Below are 22,914 nucleotides of genomic sequence, written 5' to 3'. Positions count from 1 at the left end.
AAAATGTTACATTTTCTAATCACGTTGCTATCTACAGAAAACATCCTGGGCTATTTGAAGCCGGAAAAAAAAAAAAATATTGGAATGCTATCAGGTATCTCATTGCAGGCCAAGGCTAAGAATATTGGCAGGAATATTGGAGGTCTATAGTTCAGGACCAAAATCTATAATGGTGCCTGGAAACAGGAGCTTGGGGCTGGGACGGCAGTCAGTTACTAATGTCACTGAACTCAAGGGGTTCGTTCTGGCCACACACGCCAAAGGAGACACAAACAGGAGTTTGCAGAAAACAAAGTAGAAAGTTTAAGGAAGGAAATGACACCAAGCCCAGAAACACGGGTGAGCTAAAGCTCTTAAGACCTGGCTTCCTCAGCACCTCTAGGGGACACAACAGGTAGAGGGGAAGACGCATGAGTCACAGTAGCTGGGCGAGTTGGGATCATGGACTCTACCTGTCGGTGGCGGCTTCAGCAGAAGGCAGTTTGATCATTGCATCAGGTCCTGGCATCCTATTTGGTTTCAACTGGTTGCAGGCAGGGTTGCCTCTTCCTGGGTGTGGAGCTGAAACATACTAGAGATCATTAAGATGTTATCTTGAGTTTCAGTCAAAGATCAGGTCCAAAGAAGGAACAAGGTGATCAATCCCCAACACGAAACCTGAGAACTGACCGCCAGGGCAGGAGAGCAGCAGTCTCTTCGCTGGCTGTGGAGAGAGGCGAAGTCTCACCAGAACTCACTTGGGCAGACACTCTCGCTCCTTACCGCGTCACCATTCTCCCCATCTTCCCATCGGCAGGACCCTAATTTGATTCAGTGTGGCCGTGGAGCCAGCCAAGAATGTTTGACTCCCCCTCAGTGAAGGGTAGCCACACAACATCTTAGGACATCTACTCCGTGGGATATTCATGAGATCCAGTGGTTTCTCTTTAAAAAGGACAGGTCAGATACACATGCTTTCTGCCCTTGCCTCCTGCCTCGAGGACAATTCGATTCTCAGAGGGATGACATGTGACTAAAAGCCCCATAATAAGTAAGGTCAGGCTGACAGAGAAGGAGCCTGGGCCCCGAGTGGCATCCTGTGGCCACCGTGGTGCCCCTGGCTGCTGGCCTCAGCCTCACAGCTGTGGTAGAAGAGTAACCCCTGTCTGAGGAGGCCATGGGAGTCTCCAGTCTCTGTCACCAGCCATTCCTGGCTGACAACACAGCACATCCCCAAACCAAGACGGAGGTTTCGATTTTGGAAAACTGGCACCCCACAAATACAAGCATGAATTCCCGAGGTCACTTTTGTTTGTCAGGGTCCCACCTGGACTCAGCAGGGGCCTCTGTGCCTGCAACCCCTAGCGACAACAGCATTTGCCAATTTCAGTGGGAGAGATTTCAAGACTCTAGTGTTTAGTTTGTTTAAACAGCTTTCTTGAGGTATAATTTACATACTATAAAATTCACCTGTTTTAAGTAGACAGTTATTTTTGTACACTTACTTGGTTCTGCAACCATCACCACAATCCAACTTTGCGACATTTCCATCCCTCGGAAAAGATCCCTCATGTCGGTGAGCAGTTGCTCCCCATCCCTCCCTCGGCCCAGCCCCCAGCAACTGCTGATCTACTTTCTGTCTCTGTGGATTTTTCTATTCTGGAGATTTTGTACAGAAGGAATCGCACAGTACGTGACCTTTTGTGTCCGGCTTCTTTCACTTAGCAAGATGCTTTCAAGATTCGCCCATGTTGCAGCAGCGTGTGTAAACGCTGCCTTCCTTTTTACATGTTAATCGTACTCCACTGTGTAAATACACCGATTTATAACGCTGCTGTGGATATGTGTGCACAAGTGTGTGGACGCATGTTCTTTCTCTTGGGTACATACCTAAGAATGGAATCGTTGGGTCACGTGGGGAATGTGTGTGTAACTCGTTAAGAAACAACCAAACATTTTTCAAAGTGGCCCCACCGTCTTACAACGCGCCAGTGGCACGTGAGAGCTCCTTTGCCCACCAGCTTGCAAGTGCTTGGGGTTGTTTTCATCATTGTTATTCTAATGGGTACGGAATGGTATCTCACTGTGGTTCTGATTTGTAAAACTTGTTGAACATCTTTTCATGGGTGTTTTGACATTTGTATATTTTCTTTGGTGCATGTCAGCTCCTTCTGCCTGTTTTAATTGGTTTATTTATCTTCCTATTAGTTGAGTTGCAAGAGCTTTTGACATATCGTGGTTACAAGTCCTCTATCAGATACAGGATTTGCAAAGATTTTCTCCCCGTCTGTGGTTTGCCTTCTCACTACCTTAATGGTATAACATGCTTTTTAAAAATAACTTTTTGAGGTATAACTTACATGGAATAAAATGTACACATTTTTAAAACACTGTACTTTTGTAGGTGCTCAGTTTGATGGATTTTATCACAGGTACTATTCTACACGAAACTACCACCACGATTGAGGTATAGAATATTTCCATCATCCCCCCAAATTTCCTTGTGTCTCTTTGCAGTCCATCCCCCCTGCCACCGCTGCCCTCAGAGGGTTACTGACGCTCTGTCACCGTACATCCATCAAAATCTTTTTTTTCCAAATGGTCAAAATTTATAATTTTATTTATCCTTTTTAAAACAATATTTTATGTTCAATTGTGAAAAACCGCAGACATACACAAAACAATATAACAAACACCCATTATCTGCCTTTTAGAATTAATTAATAGATATAAACGTTTCGCCCTATGCGCTTTGCTGTTTATCCTTTTTTGAGGTAAAGCTAGATCTTTACCCCGTTCTCCCTCCTTCCTCCCCAATCTGCCCCGAAGTTGCTCAGTATTATTCCATGTGAAACTTTATATTTTTCCTACATATGTCTGTGTCCATAGTCAATGCATGTTCTTGTTTTTTCATCACGATGTTTGTATCTTCTGGAGCTTGTGTTTCTTCCCTCCACACTATGTTTTGGGGATTTTTCTGTGCCGAACTATATAAAGCTCATGAATTCTTTTAACGTTTTTTTCCTTTGTAAATCATGAGATTTATGAGTCGTGAAATATTTCAGGATTGTTGGTTGGTTGGCAAAGCATGCCTGTGGATACAGGACACTACTTGGGAGGCAAGCACGAGTGATTTCACCTTTTTCGCTGTTTTATTTTCATTGCTGTGCTCGACAGTCGTAAGTGAATTTATAGATTGTGACATAATATCCTCCTCAATTTTAGGCTGAGTTTCCCTTTTGAGCCTTGACCTTGAAGGGACTGTTTAGATGTATGCAGGTAATTGACATATGGATCTGTATTTCTTTTTAAGTTATATTAAATAAAACCCCCACATACTATAAAGTTATATTATAAAAATGTAAAAGACACTCTTAACCAGTCACCAATTTTTTTTTTTTAAATAAGAAACACGCCATCATTGTTTCTGTGAGTCTCCTTCAACAGGCTGTAGTTGGGCTTTTCCCCCTCCCATTTTGAATGGAAACTGGAGTTACTCGGGCCTGGATTCTGGATCCATTTATCTTCTAACTGACCCTGAGTGACCCCTTGGAGAACTGAAGTATAGCGTCCACGTTTCCATCACGACTCTGCTCCCTGCTCCCTCTACCCAGGCCAGAGCCTGGTGGGGCAACATCGGGGCTGGGGGTTCCTTTTGGGAGGGGAGAGAGAGTTCTCTGTCCTAGCCAGTGTAATGTTCCAACACGAAGGGGCAGTCATGGTGCCTTGAAGTTAGAAGTCTCAGGCTCCTCAGGTGGCCAAGGCCAAGTCTGGCCACCCACTGGCAAGGGGGAGAAGACAGACAGGTGAAAGACACTGCGTTTCTCTCTCAGTCTCACCAGTGGTGCAAGTGAGCTTTCAGATACGTGTTTAGGAGAACAGGTTTCTCTGGGCATCTACCCAGGATCGAAATTGCTGGGTCACAAGGATTGGACACTGAGCCTTAGTAGATGCTGCCACCTCCAGGACGGAGTGCACGACATCTTTGCCAGCACTCGGCATGTCTGGGGTCTTCATTCCAGCCATTCTGGTGGGTCTGTAGTGCTTCCCCTGTATGATTTCCATTAGGATTTTCCTGATGTGTAACTGAGTTCACCATCTTTCCTTATGCCTGGTGGCCATTTGGATATCATCCTCTGTTGGGTGGTCCACCTTTCTCTTCGGATCCACAGGAGGTCTTCGCGCATCCTGAGTCTGAGTTCTTGGTCAGATGGGCAGATCACAAATGGCTTCTCAGTCTGGAACTTGCCATTTTCTGCTCTTGCCAGTGACTTTGAGGAATCAAAGTTCTTAATTGCAATGTATTCTACTATGTCGAACTTTTTTTTAAAGCCTCGTCCTTTTTATGTTTTAACAAATATTCACAGTTAGCGACCAGCTCAAAGTTATGATGATACTTTCCTATGTTTTTTTTTTCTAAAGGTGTTGTTTTGTGCCTCTCACATTTTCATCTCCAATCTCTATGAAACTGACTTTTGTGTAGATTGTGAGGTAGGCGTCCAGGTTTTTTGGTTTTTGTTTTCTCTATGTAGAACAAAAGAATTTGCTGAGACTTTGGTTTTGCATCAAATCTGTGGATAAATTCAGGGAAAACTGATATATTTACCTCATAGTTGATTCCAATCCATTACAGATTCTTCCTGAGAGATTACAAAAATTAGCAACACCCCCCAGCTTGCATTACGAAGTCACTATGACACCCAAACCTGAGGATTCTGCAAGAACTAAAGTCCAACTCTCTCATACACATAAACACAGATATCCATAAAAATTTAGCAAATCAAATCCAACAATATATTAAAAAATATATATCATTTCAGAAATCCAAGCGTGGTTTAACATTTTTAAAAATTAGTCCATGTAATTCACAATATTTAAAGGGAAAAAAAGAAGAAAAAATGACTTATCCTGTAGAGAGGTACAAGAAAAGTATTTAATAAAAATAGACACCCAATACATGATTAAAAAAAAAATACTCAGAAATCTAGGAATACAGGGGACTTCCTTAGTGTGATAAAGTCCTAAAGTAAATACTGTACTTTCTTCCCTGATATCAAAAGGAGCCAAGGAATAAAGGACAAAAAAAAATTGGGAAGGAAAAAATGGTTATTTGCAGCTGATCAGATATGTACAGTTTAAAGAATCTATGGAAAAATTATAAGAACTAATAAGAATAAGAAATAATTTATCAAAGTTACTGGATTTAAGGTCAATAAATAGAAATCAATTAATTCCTATTATCAGTACCAGTAACAAAAAAAATAGAAAATGAAATTTTACAATGATGCCATCAAAGTAGTATAAAAAAAAAATCTAATACATGGGAATATACAAGACCTGTATTCAGTAAACTATAAAACATCGAAATAAAATTTAAAAGACTGAATAGAGATACCATGTTCATGGACTTGAAAATTCAATATTGTGAAGATGTTAGATCTTACCAAACTGGTTTATAGATTCAGGTAATGATGTCTGCTTATCATTTAAAAATTAATTACAGCCAGACAGAAAAAGTCTATCTGAAACAACAGACTTGGGAGTGTGGGGACAGTTCTTCCCAAAGGCTAGGCTTGAGAGAAGTTTGGAGGCCTTAAAAATCATGCTAAGGATTTTGATCTTTCTCCTGGGGGTACTGTGAGGCATAGCGTGGTCTGAGCAGTGGAAGGTTGTGGTCAGATTTATGTTTTAGAAAGACTCCTCTGGCTGCGTCGTGTGTGCTGGGTAGGAGGGGCTAAGATTGAGGTGGAAAGACCAGTGAGGAGCCTGGGTCCCAGGAGAGATACCTGAGAGTCAGCCCCTGGTGTCAGTCCTGCCTCGTTGGGTGGGGCCTGCCCACCTATTCTCTGCACCACAAACTCAAGCATAGCTGCCAGTCAACCTGATGGACCCACATTCTCAGAGTTTTCAATTAGTCCACTTATCCAGATGTAGATTTTAAAAAGCTACGTGGAGACCCAAAACTTGTCTCAGTATTTGGATCTTTTATAATACTTTTTTTCTCATAAAGATTATGAAAAATCACAAATATGGTTGCAAAACAAAACAAAAAAAACCCAACCCTAAACTGATAGATGTTCTGAACAGAAAAGTTAGTGAAAGCCCCAAGAATGTGGAACTAAGGGAAAAGGGGGAAGAGGAGATGCATCATATGTGCAAAGCCTGGGGGTCGTTGAGACCACCCTCACTTCGACACCAACTGCAAGTTCAGGGGGCCCCCAAACGATCCCCAGTTTCAATAGTTTGGTAGAGGGACTCACGGTGATTATTATACTTCCGGTTACAGTTTATTACAGAGAGAGGATATAGACTAAAATCAGCCACAGGAAGAGGTTCACAGGGCGGAATCCAAGGGAGTGCCAACTGGGAGCTTCTAGTCTTCCTCTGTCCTCCCTTGCTGGAATGGTGGACAATGCTAACTTCTCCCAGCAACAGTGAGTGATGAATGCATGGAGTATTGTCACCAGGGAATACAGATGGGTCCCGCAGACAAGCTTTACCAAGCATGTGGCTGACTTTAGTTTCAAGCCCCTCCATGGTTGAGCCATAGGTGGCCCAAAGCTCTTACCTAATGTAGATTATTTGGCATGGCCCAAGGCCCCAGGTAAACAAAGACACTCTTATCAGGCAGGACATTCCAAGGACTTAAAGAAGACTTCTCAGGACAAAAGGGCAAAGACCACGCCCCTATTTGGGTGAAGTTAATTCTTTATTTCCCAGACAAGAAAAATTCCAAGGACTAAAGAGAGAAACAAGGTTCAGATAGAAGAGTGTAAAATAATGGAAACAAGAAGAACTAACTCATAAACTCATCCTGGTGCAATGTCAGTGACACAAGAATGACAACAATGACGACAACAACAACAAAACAACCTCTGCCCATTACGAGTAATAGAACCAGGACTCTAAAATACTGAGGAGTATGATTCTGAACCAGTAATTCTGGGCCAAGATAGTATCATCTAGTCTACTGTGAAAGTGGAAAAAGATACTTCAAAAATGCAGAGATCCAAAAACACTTATATACCGTGCACTCTTTCTGAAAAAGGTATGTAGGGATAGACTTCAGCAAAACTAAAATGGAATTCAACAAAGAGGAGGACACAGATTCCTCAAGAGAAGGAACAATGTGAAGGGGACAATGTGAGGACACTGGGAGGATGGCCCTGCAGCAGCCCAGGACACAACCAATGGGTCCACAGCCAACTAATAAAGAGAATAGGAGCAAAGAGCTGGATGATCTCGGTCACATTGAAAGTTAGCCATTTGGGGGTTAAATCTGGCAGGTTGAGAAACACTACTGTAGGGAAAACTGAAAACTTCATACAGTAAAATCAAGGTCTAAATACGAGAAAACTAAAATGTGGCATGACACGAAGCAATGTTTAAAGCCATTTAGCGTTAATGCTTCAGACAGCATGGAACATGGGCTCTGCGAAATAAAATCACGTCTTCATTATGGATCCACAGTGATTAGTATTTACGTAGCTTTAATAGTATACATGTACTATATTTTCATTTTCAAACCTCAGCCTATGGAAAGGCACAGTAAATACTTAGTATAACCTCAGAAAGATACCTTGATAATATAAAAACGGTAGTATGGTAAACAGACCACTGGAGGTGGCAGGGGGGGGAGGCAGGGCAGTTAATATGCTACAGGAGCTAGGAAGTTGAGGCAATAGGCATGTTATTTAGAATTACAAATGTTACCAATAAATAGGAACAAAATAAGAATCACTGTCAAAAATTGGGAGGGGAAAGGAAAGGATATAGAATATGTGTTAAAAATTCACGGGATTAGGGGTGGGAGTGGAAAATCAAGTCATAATATTTTTGAAAATTCAATTTAGTTAACTACGAAATAGAGGTATAAACTTGTAATTTGGCATCATAGGGAAGAAGTAAATGCAGAAGAGATTAAACGTGGTTAACCTTTGAGGAGTAAGATTAAAGCCTGAGGGCCGAGGATGGACTTCCTTTTGCAGTATCTCCCCTCCAATGCAGTCTAAAACACCACCGCCACACCCCGGGCATACGTTATTCTCACTAAAAGGAAGAAAAGGTAATTAGATCAGCTGACTGCTGTAAATGGTAGTTAAGGGATGAAATATAAAATGTTTTCAGGAATTTATCTCCTAATGAGCCCGAAGAGGCTTATTTTCCCCCCATCAGTTCATGTATCTGTGCACGGATATTATTTATTACTGGAGTGGGTCAGGTTTCAGCATCGGCTCTACTTGTAACATTTCTAAATGGCGACAGTGCTGCTAAGCCTTATTCACGTGAATAAGTGATTAGGAAAACAAGTGAGCAGCATCGCTCGAGTCCCGCGCTCCTACCCAAGCCCCAGACCGCACAGAGAGCACACTTCAGGGGCTTCGAACCACCGTCGGCTCCGCCTTGCAGGGTGCGGGGAGGGAGCCAGGCGGGCCTCGGGTGGGAGGGAGCGGGGATCGGAGGGAGCGAGCTTGATCCCCAGCTCTGGACTTGCTAGTTACCAGCCCAGCCGTGTGGCGGGCGCGCAGGACCTCCCCTCCAGGGCAGCGTCTCTCAGAATCTTCTCGACGCCGTCAAAAGATGCCCGCCTGGCCCTCCCAGCCCAGACGCCTAACTAGGCTTTCCGCGTACGACGCCGGCGCCCACTCACCGACCGCGGAGATTCCGTGGCCGCGTCCCCACGGTTCCCACCAGGACACTGAAGCGCCGACGGGCGGGGCTGGCAGGGGGCTCCCCAGCAAAAGATCCCTGACCCCACTCTTTCCCCACAGTGTACCACTGGGCGGAGATGCGGGCCAAGCTGCGCATCATGGGCTTCAACACCGAGTCAATCAAGCCGCTGAACGAGACGGCGGCCGTGGAGCTGGGCGCCGAGCTGTTGGGTGAAACCACCGTCTTCTTGGTGGCCGGCGGCTGTCTGGTGCTGGAGTACTGGCGCCAGAAGATGCAACAGCGCCGCAAGGAGCGGGAGCAGCGAGCCGCCTGGGGCGCGGTGCAGGGCGACGTGGATCACCTGGAGCTGGTGCTGGCGCAGCTGCAGGCGCAGGTGCAGGCGGCGGCGCCGCGGAGCGCCCTGGAGGAGCTGCGCGCGCAGATGGAAGACATGCGCACCCAGCTCTGCGAACCGAACTCGCACGCGCCGTCCGAGCCCCAGCCGGAGCCCGTGCTCCCGGAATAGGAGGCCGCGAGGCCCTGATCTTGGACGTGACTGTTGTCTTGGCTGCGACTTCTCCGACATGGCCTCCTGTCGGTCCACACTGCGCGTTTCTGAACCGGCCTCGCTGTTACCACCCCGGCCCTATAGGGCGGAAGGGATCCCAGACTGGGGCTGATCCAACCAGGCATTTGGTCACTTCCCTCCACGAGGTGCCAGCAGGACACAGGGACTTGGCCAGCTAATTCTGTCATTCACACCTCCACTTACCTGAGGAGTGATCCTCTCCCGGAGCCCTCAGCCATCGCACGGGGGGGACACCCACCCCCTCCCCGTTGGTACAGTCTCTTGTAATGAGAATGGAGACGCTTCGCCTGGACTGCCCGCCCAGCACCATCCACATACCTCGCCTGGTGGTGCGGGGAATGGGATGGATCTCGGACGAATTTAGCCAATGGGTCCCTCATTGGCATCTGTGTTCAGTCCACCATCGGTACCTCTACTGGGGTTCTTGCCTCAAGTGGATCTGTCCAACAGAACCGCCCCGCACCGCTGCTCCCTCAGTCTGTGGCACAACCCCCTGGGAAATACTTTGTGGGGTCCTTCCTGCAGTTCCACCAGCTCTGCCCGCTCCCCACTTTCTGTGATCTGTTCCAGCAGGACATGGCCCTTCAGGGTAGAAAAATGGTCCTGCCTAGGGCTAAACAATTCTGGCATGGCCAAAGCCCCCAGTTTACCTGTCCCGAAGTTCTGGACTACTCCTGTTCTTACCCACAGTCTCCCCTGCCCCCACCCCGCTGGCCTCTCATAGGGTCCCACCTATTCCCCTGCTCTGTGGGTAACTTCCATCCAAGCCTGCTCTTCAGAGCACTCAGGGATTTCCCCATCCTTCTTGCCCTTGGACTGGATCCCCAGGACCCCCCTTGACCTCCTTCATGCAAAGGCTTCCTCCGTGGGACCCCTAGCCCCTTAACCCTGATGTTCCCCACTCCCATCCAAAGGGACTGTTCCACCAGACAGTGTTGCCTACTCAGCCAACACCCCCCACCCCCCACACACACATCAACCCAGTGAACCACTTGGGGGCGTGCATGAGCTGTGACTTCTGAATTCTATCTTTTTAGACTGTCGATGTTTTACAATTAAAGGAGCTCTGGGGAAAGGAGTCATCTTAAGAATGTGTCTGAGAACCACAGATATAATGCTCATTAAAACCAGGAGAGGAGCTGGGTAGGCAGGGTGCAAAGGATCATCCCATAAGCCCTATCCCAGATGGGGAAACTGAGCCCCAGGGAAAGCAAAGGGACTTGCCCAAGGCCACACAGTCCATGAGGGCTTGTCCCTGGCTTTCTCGAGGGTGGTGGATTGGTTGAGGAGGGCAGTGAGGAAGCCTCCTGGTAAGGGGCAGGGGAGGGAGGGCGGTCTGTTGAGAGCTCCAGAGGGGGAAGAGACCCCTGACCGCAGGAGCCTGAGGGAACTGGAACAGGCGCGGGGTGGGAAGGAAGACGAGGGGCAAGCGGATCACCGGGGCGGGTGGGGGGCACGCCCCCATCCTCATCAGAGCAGCCCTTCGAATCACTCCAAAAATCTTAGCATTTATAAAAATTGGCAGATTTATTCCGAAGGGGCCCATTTTCAAGAAGCTAAAGGTGAAGGTGGGAGAGGGGAGCTCTCCTCCCCCTTGTCTTTCTTCCTCATCTTAATTTCCCTAAGGGGGTAAAAATGGCCTGGACCCCAAAACCTACCCAAATAAAAAACCCAAAAAACCGAGGTTCGAAAAAGTTACATCTTAATTCCTCATAGAAAAGGGCAAGGTGCCAGAGGGAAGGGAGGTCCCGGGGGTGGGCGGAGGTGCCCCAGCCTGGTGGGAGTCCCCTTCTTAAATAGCTGCCCCAAATGTGACAAGCCTGGGGATATAGCATTTAAAAACTCCCCGTACCCCGTTTTATCAAAACCAAAGAGAAAAAAAATTTCCCTTTCCCTCCCAAACCTAAATATATATATATATTTTTTCCTTAAAAAAAAAACAAAAATTCGAAGGCATTAAGCGTTAAAGTGAATCTAGAACAAGGGAATGTGAAATTCCCTCCTTCCTTCACCCTTACTGTGGGATTAATCGGTACATCCCCAGCAGAGGAACCAGCCCCAAGGGGATGGCGAGAGGAAGGACCAAAGGGAGCAAAGGTGGCGGCTCCCCAGCCAATCAGCAGCCAGTATGGGCGTGGGCACGACGCCAAGGAATCCACACCCCCTCGGAATCTTCCAAGTGAAATGGGGAGTGGGGAAGACGCATTCCTGCGTGGTCTTCAGCCAATTCCAATTCAAGTTGAGGCAGGGAAAGCAGGGTGACAGGCGGGGTGTGCGGAAAGAAGAAACGGGATCTTCTGGAGCCCTGTGGTCAGGGGGAACCCCGCTTCCTCAGCTCCTGGACAAAGGCTGGAAGGAAACAAGGGGTAGAGGTCAGGGGCAGGGCCTCTTCCCCCCTTCCTTTCAAAACAGGACTCTTCCCAAGAGAAAGGATGCCTCCAAAATAAATGTTTAAAATAAAAAACCACCTCACCTTCAATTATTTCCTCTTTCACTTTCTGTAACTCCTTCCTCACCTCTTCCAGAAGCTCCTGAAAATAATGGGGTACAATGGATCAGGAAGGGTGTCTGGACTTGCAGAAGTGAATCTCTCCTTTCTAAATGACTGAAGGGCCAGAGGAAGGAAGTTTAAGACCCCCCCCCACACACACACACACCATGACATCACTGACAAGGTCACAGAGGGACTGGAGAAGTCAAAGGGAGAATTCTGGATCTTTGGAGCCAGAAACAAAGTACTGGAGAACATCCAGTACCTTCTTCCACTCTCCCGCCAACTCCTATTGGTGATGAATGTCTGGGGCCAATGTGTGGAAAAAGGATTCTGGGTACTCATCAGGAATGTGTGCAGTGATAGATTAGTAAGGTCTGTCAAGGGCACTAGAGGAGGGGTTTATGGTGTCTGTGCCTCCCCGACCCAATCCAGTATCTTCCTTTCTCACACTGGAAAATTAAGCATTTGTAAGGCCTTCCCTAGGATCATGGGGCAGGTCAGTGGCAGAGTCAGGACTCATGTCTCTTTTCCTCCTGCGTCCCCTTTCTAGATCCCAACCTCACCTCCAGCTCCCTCCCCAAGCTACCTGTTTCACCCTCTCTAGGTCTGACTCATCAGCAGCGCTGGGTGTAGAGGGGTGGGCCTCGGAAGCGGTCATGGAGGACGACGACTTCATCCTAGGAGAGATGGCGTATTTGGGACAGAAACAAGGTTAGAGGGGTCAACATCACGTTCCTCCCTACAAATTCGATAAATCTAACAACTTTGGGTTAGTGGGGCCCAAGGATTGATGGCCTACCTTGGCAAGGTTGTGCTGTTCTTCTCCCAGGGTCTCCGCACAGGTTCTGGGGGATAGGCAGCAAAGCAAAACGATTAGGGACAAGGAATGCTCCGCCTCAATCTTTCTCCCATAGTGTCACAACCCGGTCAAAGAACCATCTCAGGATACTACAATTCCCAGCATTGTTTGCACAGACCCTCTCAGGAGGGTGCTTTATGTGAAAACAGGGCATCCTGGGACTTGTAGTTCCTAGGGCTGGACTGGGCTCTCACTTCACTCACCACTGTGAGATGGGACTCTGGCTTCTGGCTCCTCCTGCTGGTGGGAAATAAAACTGTCATGAGCCAGCCCATTCCACACCTCTGCTCATCTTCCTCTTCCAGGTTCAACCCAACCCACCCCTTTCACACGGAAAGGTACATCCTAAGGGTGTATATGGTAGGAAGAGCCCCTAACTCACATTGGCAGATTCATCCTTGGGGGGTTTCTCACCAACTAGTGTGGCTTTCCTTCTGCAGGAAGGAAAGGCAAAAACAGATGGATCCAGCCCACCCTCAGGCACTCAATGATTCCCCTTCCCAGAGTTCTAGAAAGGTGAATCCTACAGTGCAGTCCCGGAATCTGTGAAGGCTAAGAAAACTTTAGTTTTAGAAGTAAAGACAGTACTGTTCTCGGAGTGAGGTGGGAGTTTTACACTTCTCACATTTGGGAATCACAAAATTCCAAAGATGGAGGGTTCTAAGATGTTGAGATTCCAGGAATGAGCCTGAGTTGCCAGATATCGAGGTAGGAACTTCTAAAGTCCTGGAATTCTGGGTTTTAGAACATTTTAGAGATGGTTGCAAACCTCAGCCATCTCAGGAGAATACAGCCCCCAGCATTAGATCCCAAACCTGGCTATCGAAAGGGGAAATTTCACACAGAGAAACAAAAAATGTGAACCTGAGCCCTCCCCCCCACCTCACCCTACTGAACAAGAGTCTCCAGGTGATAACTGCTGGTCTGAAGGGTTCATTCCCAGAGTTTAATGCAGGCCTGGGCTCTAGGCTGAAGCTCACCTCCTGGCCAGCATGGCGTTCATTTCCTCCATGAGCCCCCCGCCTGTGCTTCGACTGCTCTCAGCTTTGGGAGCTGAGGGCCCCCCTGAGGCCTCCTCCTGCTGGAGAAATTAACAAAGAGGAGTGGGGCTTTAGGGCAAGACTCTCGACCTCCCAGGCCCCCCTGTGACACCTCCAGGCAACTCTGGCCTCACTTCCCATTATTCTGTCAGGGCCCAAAGTCACCCCACTGCCTGCCACGCCTGGCCCCCTTACCTTGCTGACTTTCCTGAGTTTGGCTCCGGCAATGGCTGCAGCCAGGCCGGGGGCCCCCGTCCCACTACCACTGGGGCCTGCTGCTGTAGGGAGAGGGGGCGGAGGGGGTGGGCCTCCCCCTGCTCCATGCCCCACAGCTGAGACCCCCGATGGGGGCAGACCAGGGGGTGGGGGGGGACCTGGAGGAGGAGGAGGTCCTGGAGGTGGGGGTGGGCCCCCAGCTGGGGGAGCAGGCGGGCCTCCTGCAACAAACACAAAAAAGGAGGGGTGCTGAGAGAGAACCCTAAAGCCTCATTCATCGTTGTCTCACTGGCCAGCCCCTCCTCTGGGGAGGTCCCCCCAAGTCCCGAGGTCATTTGAGCAGTCACCTGCATTGGAGACCCGGCGCTCCCGCTCCACATGCTCCAGCTGCCTGAGGAGGGACAACGGAGCTGCCGTCACTTCAGGCCCCGAGGAGGGCCAGCAACCTCTGGCCCCTCTCTGAGGTCTCCAGTGAGGCTGGTTCCTAAGCCCCACCCACATGCCTTCCTTCCCGAAGGGCCCAGGAGAGGGTTGGGAGGGGATAGCAGGGACGTGATGAGACCAAGATCAAAGCATTCTAGTGTCATCGCACTGTCAAGAACATTCGAATTACAAAAGGCTCAAGATCCTTTAAACGACCAACTTTTGGTCTCCGGGAATCTGGGGGTTGGGGGTGGGCAGGATGTGAAGGGTCAGAAAGTTCTGCAACTCTGGGTGTCATGAGTTTCTCAAACCCCAGGAAGTGGGAGTTTCTGAAAGCTGTCAATTTCTAGTCCCCTGGGAGTTGGGACATTCTGGAACCTGAGAGTTGGAGAGTTCTGAACTCTAGGAGTCAAGAGTTCTGGAACATCCTAGAACTCTGGCAGTGGCAAGGTCCCCCACCCAGGGCCCGACCCCACCTTTTGTGCTGCTCCGCCTCCTCGAGGGAGGGACCATTCTGGACAGACCAGGCAGGAGGCCCCGCAGGTGGCTGAGGTGGTGGTGGTGGTGCTGGAGGCCCACCTCCTGGAAGGCGAGAGTGGGAAGGGTGATGAGTACGCCCTGGAACCCTGCCCCGCCCCTTGGCACTTTCCCTCAGCTCAGAAGCCACCTGGGAATCCTGCCCTGAGGTGCTCACTTCCTTTTCCCTTGGAAGGAACTTCTGGGATGAGGGGCAGCACCAGCTTCCCTGACCGAGCTGATATGAGGCAGGTGCTGTGGTGATGTCCCCAAGTGACAGGTGGAACAGCAAAGGCCAAGAAGGGGCAGTCACTAGGCCCCAAGCCCTACAGACCAGAATTTACAGTAACAGTTCGAAATGAGGCTGACTCCAGCATCCACTCTTAACCACTGGCCGCTGAGACCCCCAGCTGAGACCCTGGAAAGTGTGACAGCCTCTTCCTCACCCACCCCCAGGCCTCTGGCTCCCATAGACTCGAACTGCGCACCCTGTGTCTCTCTGTGCCCCAGACAAGCGGTCCCTTCCCCCTTGGCTCTGAGGCTGCTCAAGGAAGCAGGACACCTCTGCCATTTGGTGACTGGCAGTTCTGTAGCAGCAACCGCAGCAACCGCAGACCCCCGAAGCACAGCAGTCACCTAAAGCTGCACTGTCCAAGGGACCTAGCAGCCCCAGGGCGCTTGTCATAAATCCAGCCGCTCAAGCCACACCCCCCAGCCCAATGGAACTGGAATCTGCATTTTACCCAGAAGCCCAGACCCCAGACGATCGTGGGCTCGCTCATTCATCTTGACCTGGGAGGCAGTCACACAGGAGTGTACGTGCGTAAAAATTCATGCAGCGTACTGCACCGCCGGAATCTGAGTGCACAGGGGTCTCACGAGAACCCACGTGAAATCCTCAGAATAACTCACCACGGCAGCGATGAATTAGCCCCAGTTTTAGATGAATAAACAGAGGCCCAGACTGGTAAAGTGGCAGCCCCAGGCCGCACGCAGGGCTGGGGGGGCGGGGCAGGGTTCGCTCCGCCCGCTCTCTCTAACCTTCCAATGCCTCTAGGGCGCTGGCCATGCCGGCGGCAAACTGGGCCGCGTCCTCTTTGCTGCAGAAGTTGAGGCCCCAGACCTGGCGGGCGTCGCGCCACTGGTGGAAGTTGGGCGTGGCCTGATTGTACTTGAGACCCCGGATGATGGAGCAGTTGATGACCACCTGGCAGGGCAGGAAAGCAGGGTGAGGGGTGGGGGGCGAGGGGAGTGGGGCCCGGCGGCGGCGTGGGCGCAGTGCACAGAGGGGGCGGCAGCGCGGGCGTCACCTGCTGGTCGGGCTGCATTTTCCGGCCCACCACGCGGAAGGCATTGGCTGTGGGGTTGTGGTAGATCTGGACTCGGCTGAAGGCCTGGGGGCCGGTGCCAGCAGGCAGCCAACGCTTGTTGCTGTCATCGTAAAGCATCACAGTGGCCCGGCTGGAGCAGACAACCGTCTCGCTGCCAGGAATGGGAGGAAGAAGGGTGACAGGCCAGTTAGCTGTGGAGAGCACAGCACCCTCCTTCCAGGGGAGGGTCACCTTCTCCATCTGGGTTCCCCTGGGAGAGTCAAAGAGACAGTGCGAGAAGAGGAGAAAGACACATCGAGAGGCAGAGAAAGACAGATCCTTGAGGAGAACGAAAGAGACTGGCTGGGAAAACGGGCAGGACAGAGCAAGACAGACAGACTGGGAGGGACAAAGAGACAAACTGGGGATATGAGACAGATGAGCAAAGATACAGATAGGGAGAAAGAGACGGGGAGAGGAGTCAGATAGACAGACTGGGAGGGACAAACATACAGACTGATTTGGAGGGAGAGGCGAGAGGCAGAGCCAGACAGACAAGGGAATGGTGAGGGGGAAACGGACGGAAAGGCAGCAGGGCAGAGACAAGCAGATGGGCAAGAGCCATGGACAGGGTCGGAGAGAGACAGGTGCAGGAGGGGACCCAGAAGAAGCAGGGCAGTGGGGACAGGGCGGGAACTCTGCCTGGCACTTTTGGAGCCTGTTTCCCGGGGTGCTTGGACTGCTCCTGCCCTCACTCCCCACTGGGGTCAGAGGGGGAAGCTGAGGCCCAAGGAGGGGAAAGATGTGGCCTGCAGCACGTTGGGGACCCGAGCGGAGCTCCAGGGTCATCCTGGTCTCTTCCACTTCCTGCTACCACCCATCCATCTACCCCTGCCCCAGGCATCACTGGCGTCAGCAAACAGTCCCTGCTCTGTCGGGCCCACATCTTGGTCAGTGACCCAGACAGCCCCAGCCACACCCTCCAGCGCAGGAAACAGCCTGGTCCCCAGACAGGGACAACCCAGAGCTTGCCCCAAGGTACCCAGGAGCACCTGACCTGGATGGGGGTCACAGAGGACTTTCTGGAGCAAGTGACATCTGACTCAACCTTGTGGGGAGGAGTCGAGAAACTTGCTGAGAGTTTAGGCTCTGATATCCAGGGCCCTGGGTTCAAATCCCCGCTGAGCCGCCCAGTCCACGTGACTCAGACGAGTGACCCTCCCACTATAGAATGGAAAACCAGGGAAATGGCAGTGCCCCCTCCCAGGGCAGCGGAGGAGTAAATGAGTCTGGGCACGTAAAGCACTTGGCGCAGTGCCTGGCACTTAGAAACTGCCAGCATCCCTCTCACCGGCACCCTGAACAGCCACAACCCTCCCAGCCCCCCCTCGGGTCCTCCTGGGGAGGTTCACTCTCCCCTCCCCCAATGAGGAAACTCAGGCTCCCAGACAGGAAGTGACTTGCCCAAGGTCACACACCCACCAGGGGAAGCACCAGTCCCCACCCCCATCCCCACCCCCACCCAACTTTTTCCTGAAAAGAGGAAGTTGGTGGTCAGAGGTTTCCGGGAGAGAAATGATACCCACAATGGCTCTGTCTCTATTAGGTCTGGGGGCTGGAGCATGACGCTGATGCTGTGAGAGACGGGGCAGAGAGAGCCCTCAGCAGACCCAGCTCCGGGTTCCTAGGCCGGGAGGCTGAGTCTCCAGACCCTCCCAAGTTTATACAGCTGTGGTGCCTCTGGACCAGGCACCTCCACTGGTCAGACATCCTCAGCCTTCTCCTCAGTCCCTCTATTCTCACTGCAGCCCTTCAGAGTGGATGGGCGCTATTTCATCCTCATTTTGCAAGCGAAGAATGCAAATAGAGGCTCAGAGAGGTTGTGTGACTTGTTCCTGGTCACGATGCTGGTAAGCAGCAGAGTGAGGATCTGAACCCAGGCCACCTGCTTTCCAAGTCCATAGTCTTAACCGCCTGTGGGGACTGTGTGCGTGGGCCCTCTCCAAACACCAGGTGCAGTTCGCAGACAGGGGCAGCCTCAGGGGCTGTTTTTGGCTCCCACTGCCCCTGGTAGGGCAGGGTTAAGGCCTCACCCACACCTGCCACCCACGCCCAGGGCAGTCTCTGGCCAGGTGCCCGGCTTGTCTTTGCCACCCCACCCTGGCTGCACTTTGCTCTCCCAAGGGGCCCTGCCCTACTGAGGCCCTGGCCTGGCCGGAGGGTGCCTGCTGAGTGACCCCGGGCTGGTCCTACCCTACTCCAGGCCGTAGTGTCCCCATCATGGAAGAAAGATCCTGTTAAAACACCAGGCGGACCGAGTCCCTCCTCTTCTCGGAAGCAACGCTGGCTCCGCAGGCTGGGGCCGTAAGAAGCCGAGTGCTGTCTGTGAGCGCTCTCTGTGGCTTTCCTGATCCGTGTGATCTCTGATCTCATCCCTTCCCTTCCCCCAGCTCGCTGTTTCAGCCCCTCCGGCCTTCATGCTGCTCCTTCCACATGCCAGACACATTCCTGCCTCAGGCCTATGCACTTGTCCTTCCTCATCCTGGATCCTTACCTCCCCCAGGTCTCCCCTGGTCTAAGCACTATCTGGAGATTTCCTCTCCCTCTCATGGAATGTCCCACGTGTCATAGCAGCTACCCCTGCCTGACAGACCCCCATCTCCCCTACAGGTCCATGAGGGCAGGAGTTTTTGTCCTTATTGTACACTCCTGTGCCCCAGAACCTAGCAGGTACCCAAGAGTTGTTCAATCAGCCATGTGCAAGAAAAGGAAAACTCAGCTGACAATTCCTGGTTAGCCCGTGTCCCAGGCACTGTTCTAGGCACTGAGCTCCCATCTCCACAAAGAACCTTGCAATGACCTCACGAGAGGCGAAGACACTTGTCTCAGGTCACATGGCAAGTAAGCAGAGGGTGAGCCCATGTTCACCCAAGTTCTTAACCTCTTAAAAGATGAGGGAACAGCTAAGCTGAAATTGGAAAAAGCCAAGGCCTGAAGAAGTGTGTTATCAGAGGTTTTTTTTTTTAAAAAAAAAGGTGAGAAAGATATAAATATATCTGCACACAGTGGTGACATACGCAGAGGCTGCTTCTCGGGAGACCAACCGCGGCAGGAGGGGAACTGGGACCTGGGGATGGAGGAAGTGGACACGTCGCACCGTTCACTCTTTAGAACTGCTTGATTCTTTTTTTTTTTTTTTTCCACCATGGGCTGGTATTACCTATGAAAAACTCATTCATTACTTAACTTCAAAATATAAGACTACGAACTACGCAAAAACTGCAATGGAAAACCCCACAGCCAGGAAGCTGGGGAGTGAGGTTCAAATGGGGTCCACTTGGTGCCAGGGGACTTCTGGGGTCTCTCGCCCTCAATTTGACATGAGAGGAGAGCCTTAATCCCAAGCCAGCCCAGGACCCACCCCTCCCCACAAGTCCCACATTCTGGAAAACTCCAGCCTGCGCTGGATGGGAGAGGGTTCAGGTCAGCCACTTGCCGCATAGCTTTACCTCTCTGAGCCTTGGTTTGCAGCCCTGGAAACCACAATTCCCCGGGTTTGTTTTAAGGATTCAGAGAGATAAGAAAAAGCCCTAAAGCTCAGGCCCTGGAATTCGGCACAGGTTGCATACAAGGAAACTGAGGGAGAGAGCCTCTCATCCCTGGAGGCAATTAAACACACTCACTCCGGTTTACTCAAGTTTGCCCTTCCCTTGGCCCCTCACTCTCACCCTAAGACTCACCCCCTACCTTCCTTAAATCACAAAGCTTGTGATCCACACTTCCCCCCACGCACACACCACCACCTTTCCAGACTACAGCTCTCTGAAAGAACCCTGCACAGGGAACCAGATCTGGGGGCTGTGGGGCTTGTGTGGGCTCGCTTTGGTCCCTCCTCTGGACCAGCCTCAGTTTCCCATTAAGTCAACAGGAAGTAAAGGTTCCCACCTGGGTTCCTTTCTGTGCATCTCCGTTATCTTAACTGTTCATATAGTGAAAGCATGCTGCCTGTATTTTATTTTAATCATTAAATGTTTTTCTTTTTCTTTAATAGTATAATAATCTGGAGACAGCCCTGGGTTCAACCTAGGCTTGCCCGTTTCCAAACTCTTTGGCTGTCATAGGCAATGTGTTTAATTTGTCCATTCCTGTTTTCCCATCTGTAAACTGGCGGGTGGGAGGGCGCAGTCATAACAGTCTCAATCTCTTAGCACTGCCATGAGGATTAAACTGAATCAGGCACCTGGTACAGTGCCTGGCATAAAGAAGACAGTTGATCAAATGATATTATTTTTAAAATAAAAACAATACTAATAATTACTGTTTTGGGAGGGGGAAAGAAATGGACTCAAATTCTTCAGAGTCCCTTCTGCCCAGCTTCTCAGCCTTCTCAGAATCCCAGCTCAGAGTCCCAGACACAGAGGACACTCAACAAATATTTGTCCAACTGGGAGAAAAAGAACTATTATCTTGTAATTTTCCATCTTAACATCCTCCCTTCCAACTGCCCCCAAGGCTGTCCCCAGCCAAACCAGCCCCAAGGATCCCAGTCTCCTCCCCTTCCTTCAACATCGCCTAGGAATTTCTGAGGGATCCTGTGCCAGGCCTTTCTCTCTGAGCCTCAGTTTCTCCAGCTGGATACAGTGGTGTGGGTCAATCTGAATCCTAGCTGTCTTTGGAGAAGGGGCACAGCCAGGAAGTGGGGTGTGGTCATTGGCAAGGAAGACCCCTCAGAAGGTGGGAGTAACCCTCTGGTGTGACAGGTCTCAGCTCAGCTTCTGCCCACCCCCCAGGAGGTGGGAGGTAGGGCCATTAGTATGGGGACCGTGGGAGGGCCGGGACCTCCGGACTGGGCTTGGGGTGGGGGGGCGGGAGGCCGGCCCAGACACCGCTCCTGCCCTTTTACGGTCTCAGTGAGTGAGGCAGCACTAACTCGGACATCCGCCATCTGCCTTCCACCATGCCTGGGACCGGAAACGCGGGGGGAGGGGGGAAGGCGAGGGGTGGGGCTGGAGGTAGTGGGAGAGGAGCGTCCCCCCCCCTCAGAGGGTGAAGGAAGAGAGCCTGGCTCGCGAAAGCTGCCCTCTCTCCAGGGCAGTCCTTGAAGGGATGTTGCTATAACGGGCGAAATGGTAGGCAGGAAGTCGAGGGTATCTCTGGGTGCCCCCTTGTTCCAACCATCCCTTTCACGTTAGAAGGAACAAATGCGGGAGGGGGGGGGTTCTCTAATGGCCATAAAAAGGAAATGCCACCCTGATGTCTGAGGACAGAGGGGAACTTGGGGGCAGTGGGAGGATGTGGACACCAGGGGGTTAATCCCCAGCCGTCCCCAGAGGCCTCACCCTTAAGCTGGGGGCTTGGGGGCAGGAAGTCCCTGAGAGAGTGGAGGAAGGGAGATAGTATTGTCAAGCTCAGGCCCCAAGGGAGAGATTATGGGGGATCGGGGAAGGGAAAACGAGGGTATTGGGATCCAGTCCGGCCCCCTAGCCGGCACTGGCCCCGCCCCCAGGTGAGCCCAGGAGTTTTGAGTGAGGCCTAGATAAAACAAAATTCCTGGGTCCCTTGGGCTCCCCGCCCCCCAGGATTAAATTCCTGAGAAGAGAGCTGGAACTATCTGGGAAGCCTGGGTCCCAGGGGGAGAGGGCTATGACCTTGAAGCTTCCCAGCGCCCTCTCCTCCGACCCCACAGCTCTGACGGTGAGGGTGGCGAGAGAAGCCGGAGGCGCCGCGGTGGGGGAAGCAGCCGGCCCACAGGGCTCGCGGCCCGCCCCCCCACACACCAGCTGTCTCGACAGGTGAGTCAGGAAGACAAAGGCCCCCCTTTCCCCAGCTGCCGCGCCCCCTCCCTACTTGGGCCGCGCAGGTGGGGGAGAGGAGCCGCCCCCTGGCCTGGGGCCTGGAGCAGGGGAGCCGCCCTCTGCTCCCAAGCTCGCTCGGTCCTAGGCACGGCCTGTTTTAAACAGATTGTGGGTGCGGAGCAGCGGGGGAGGGGAGTCACAACGAGACCTTCGAGGCTGCATCTGGGTCGGTCCGCACCAAACCCCTACACAGGATGAGTCCCTCCAAATTTAGGGGGTTAGGTACCCTCGAAGTTAAGGAACGAGGTCCCACATAGGACGACAACAGCGACGCGGAAAGGGGGACCCTGCAAACTAAGGTCTACGTCTCAATCTCTCTTCCAGGTGCCAGGGACCCCCAAACGGCCTCCCAAAATCCCTCTCTAAGCCCGAATTGAGATTTGGTGGAAGTCTGAATCCTACCTAAATCCTGACCTCCCTTCGGGGAGTATCTGCCAACTTGGAGGTCCTCTGAAGAAGACTTTTAAAAATTCATGAGTCTTCAGAGCGCCCCCAAATCTGAGGGGTCCCATAAAAACCTCGCCGGCACCACCCTGAGCCTTGGGAGTCATGGGGAAGTGGTCAGTATCTGAAGCTCATCCAAAAGCGTTCGTTCTCAAATCCGAGGCTACCAGTGCCCTGTCCCCAAATTCAAGCCCCGAGCAAGCTGGGGGGAGGGGGACAAAGGCGGGGCGGGGAGCCCACGCCGGACGGGGAAGGGTCTGGAGGCAGTTGGAGGCTCACCTCATGGCTGCTCAGCGGGTGGGCGGCGCACCCACAGAGTGGGTGCTCCCGGGGCGCCCCTGGCTCGAGGTTCAGGGGTTCGGGTTGGCTCCAGGTTCTGCTCAGTGGCCCCCAGGGTCCCGCCCCATAGAGTCCGGCTTCCTGGGAGGAACGTGGATGGGGCCGGGGCAGGTCCTCGGGCGCCTCCTCCCTCTGGGGATTTGATCGGGGGTCCCTGCGGCAGAAGGGGGGTGCGGCGTCCCCTCCCCGGCGCACCCC

General features: G+C 51.6%; 2 protein-coding genes across 9 annotated transcripts in view; one reads left to right on the top strand and one right to left on the bottom strand.

The window, feature by feature from the left end:
• LOC107515986 (reticulon-2) overlaps positions 1 to 22,914 on the top strand; it is an 84,682-nt gene that overhangs the window by 46,177 nt on the left and 15,591 nt on the right. The window contains exon 1 of one of the 3 annotated variants that reach the window (XM_016155310.2): positions 21,088 to 21,870. The exons of 1 other annotated variant lie outside the window; for it this stretch is intronic. The gene's annotated coding sequence lies outside the window, so the exon portion shown is untranslated. Of the gene's footprint in view, positions 1 to 21,087; positions 21,871 to 22,914 lie in introns of those variants that run through there. One more of the 3 variants, XM_036232493.1, reaches the window with a different exon arrangement.
• On the bottom strand, positions 10,723 to 22,794 carry LOC107515989 (vasodilator stimulated phosphoprotein). Of its 6 annotated transcripts, none has more exons than XM_036232514.1 (13): positions 18,332 to 19,466; positions 16,079 to 16,250; positions 15,810 to 15,975; positions 14,729 to 14,834; positions 14,177 to 14,220; positions 13,809 to 14,050; positions 13,554 to 13,651; positions 12,956 to 13,007; positions 12,777 to 12,810; positions 12,514 to 12,559; positions 12,301 to 12,391; positions 11,694 to 11,751; positions 10,723 to 11,569 (listed from the first exon to the last, which is right to left on the bottom strand). In XM_036232514.1, the coding sequence occupies exons 1-13, from the start codon at positions 18,358 to 18,360 to the stop codon at positions 11,532 to 11,534; spliced, it is 1,176 nt and encodes a 391-aa protein (XP_036088407.1). In that variant the 5' UTR covers positions 18,361 to 19,466; the 3' UTR covers positions 10,723 to 11,531. The 6 variants fall into 6 exon arrangements, with proteins under 6 accessions (XP_036088407.1, XP_036088405.1, XP_036088406.1 ...); XM_036232512.1 differs by having other exon boundaries at positions 12,777 to 12,813; positions 18,332 to 19,459; XM_036232513.1 differs by having other exon boundaries at positions 13,554 to 13,654; positions 18,332 to 19,457.

Source organism: Rousettus aegyptiacus, unplaced genomic scaffold (assembly GCF_014176215.1).
Source record: "Rousettus aegyptiacus isolate mRouAeg1 unplaced genomic scaffold, mRouAeg1.p scaffold_m13_p_14, whole genome shotgun sequence".
In the NCBI taxonomy this organism is placed as follows: domain Eukaryota; kingdom Metazoa; phylum Chordata; class Mammalia; order Chiroptera; family Pteropodidae; genus Rousettus; species Rousettus aegyptiacus.
This window is presented reverse-complemented; position numbering and strand designations above follow the sequence as displayed.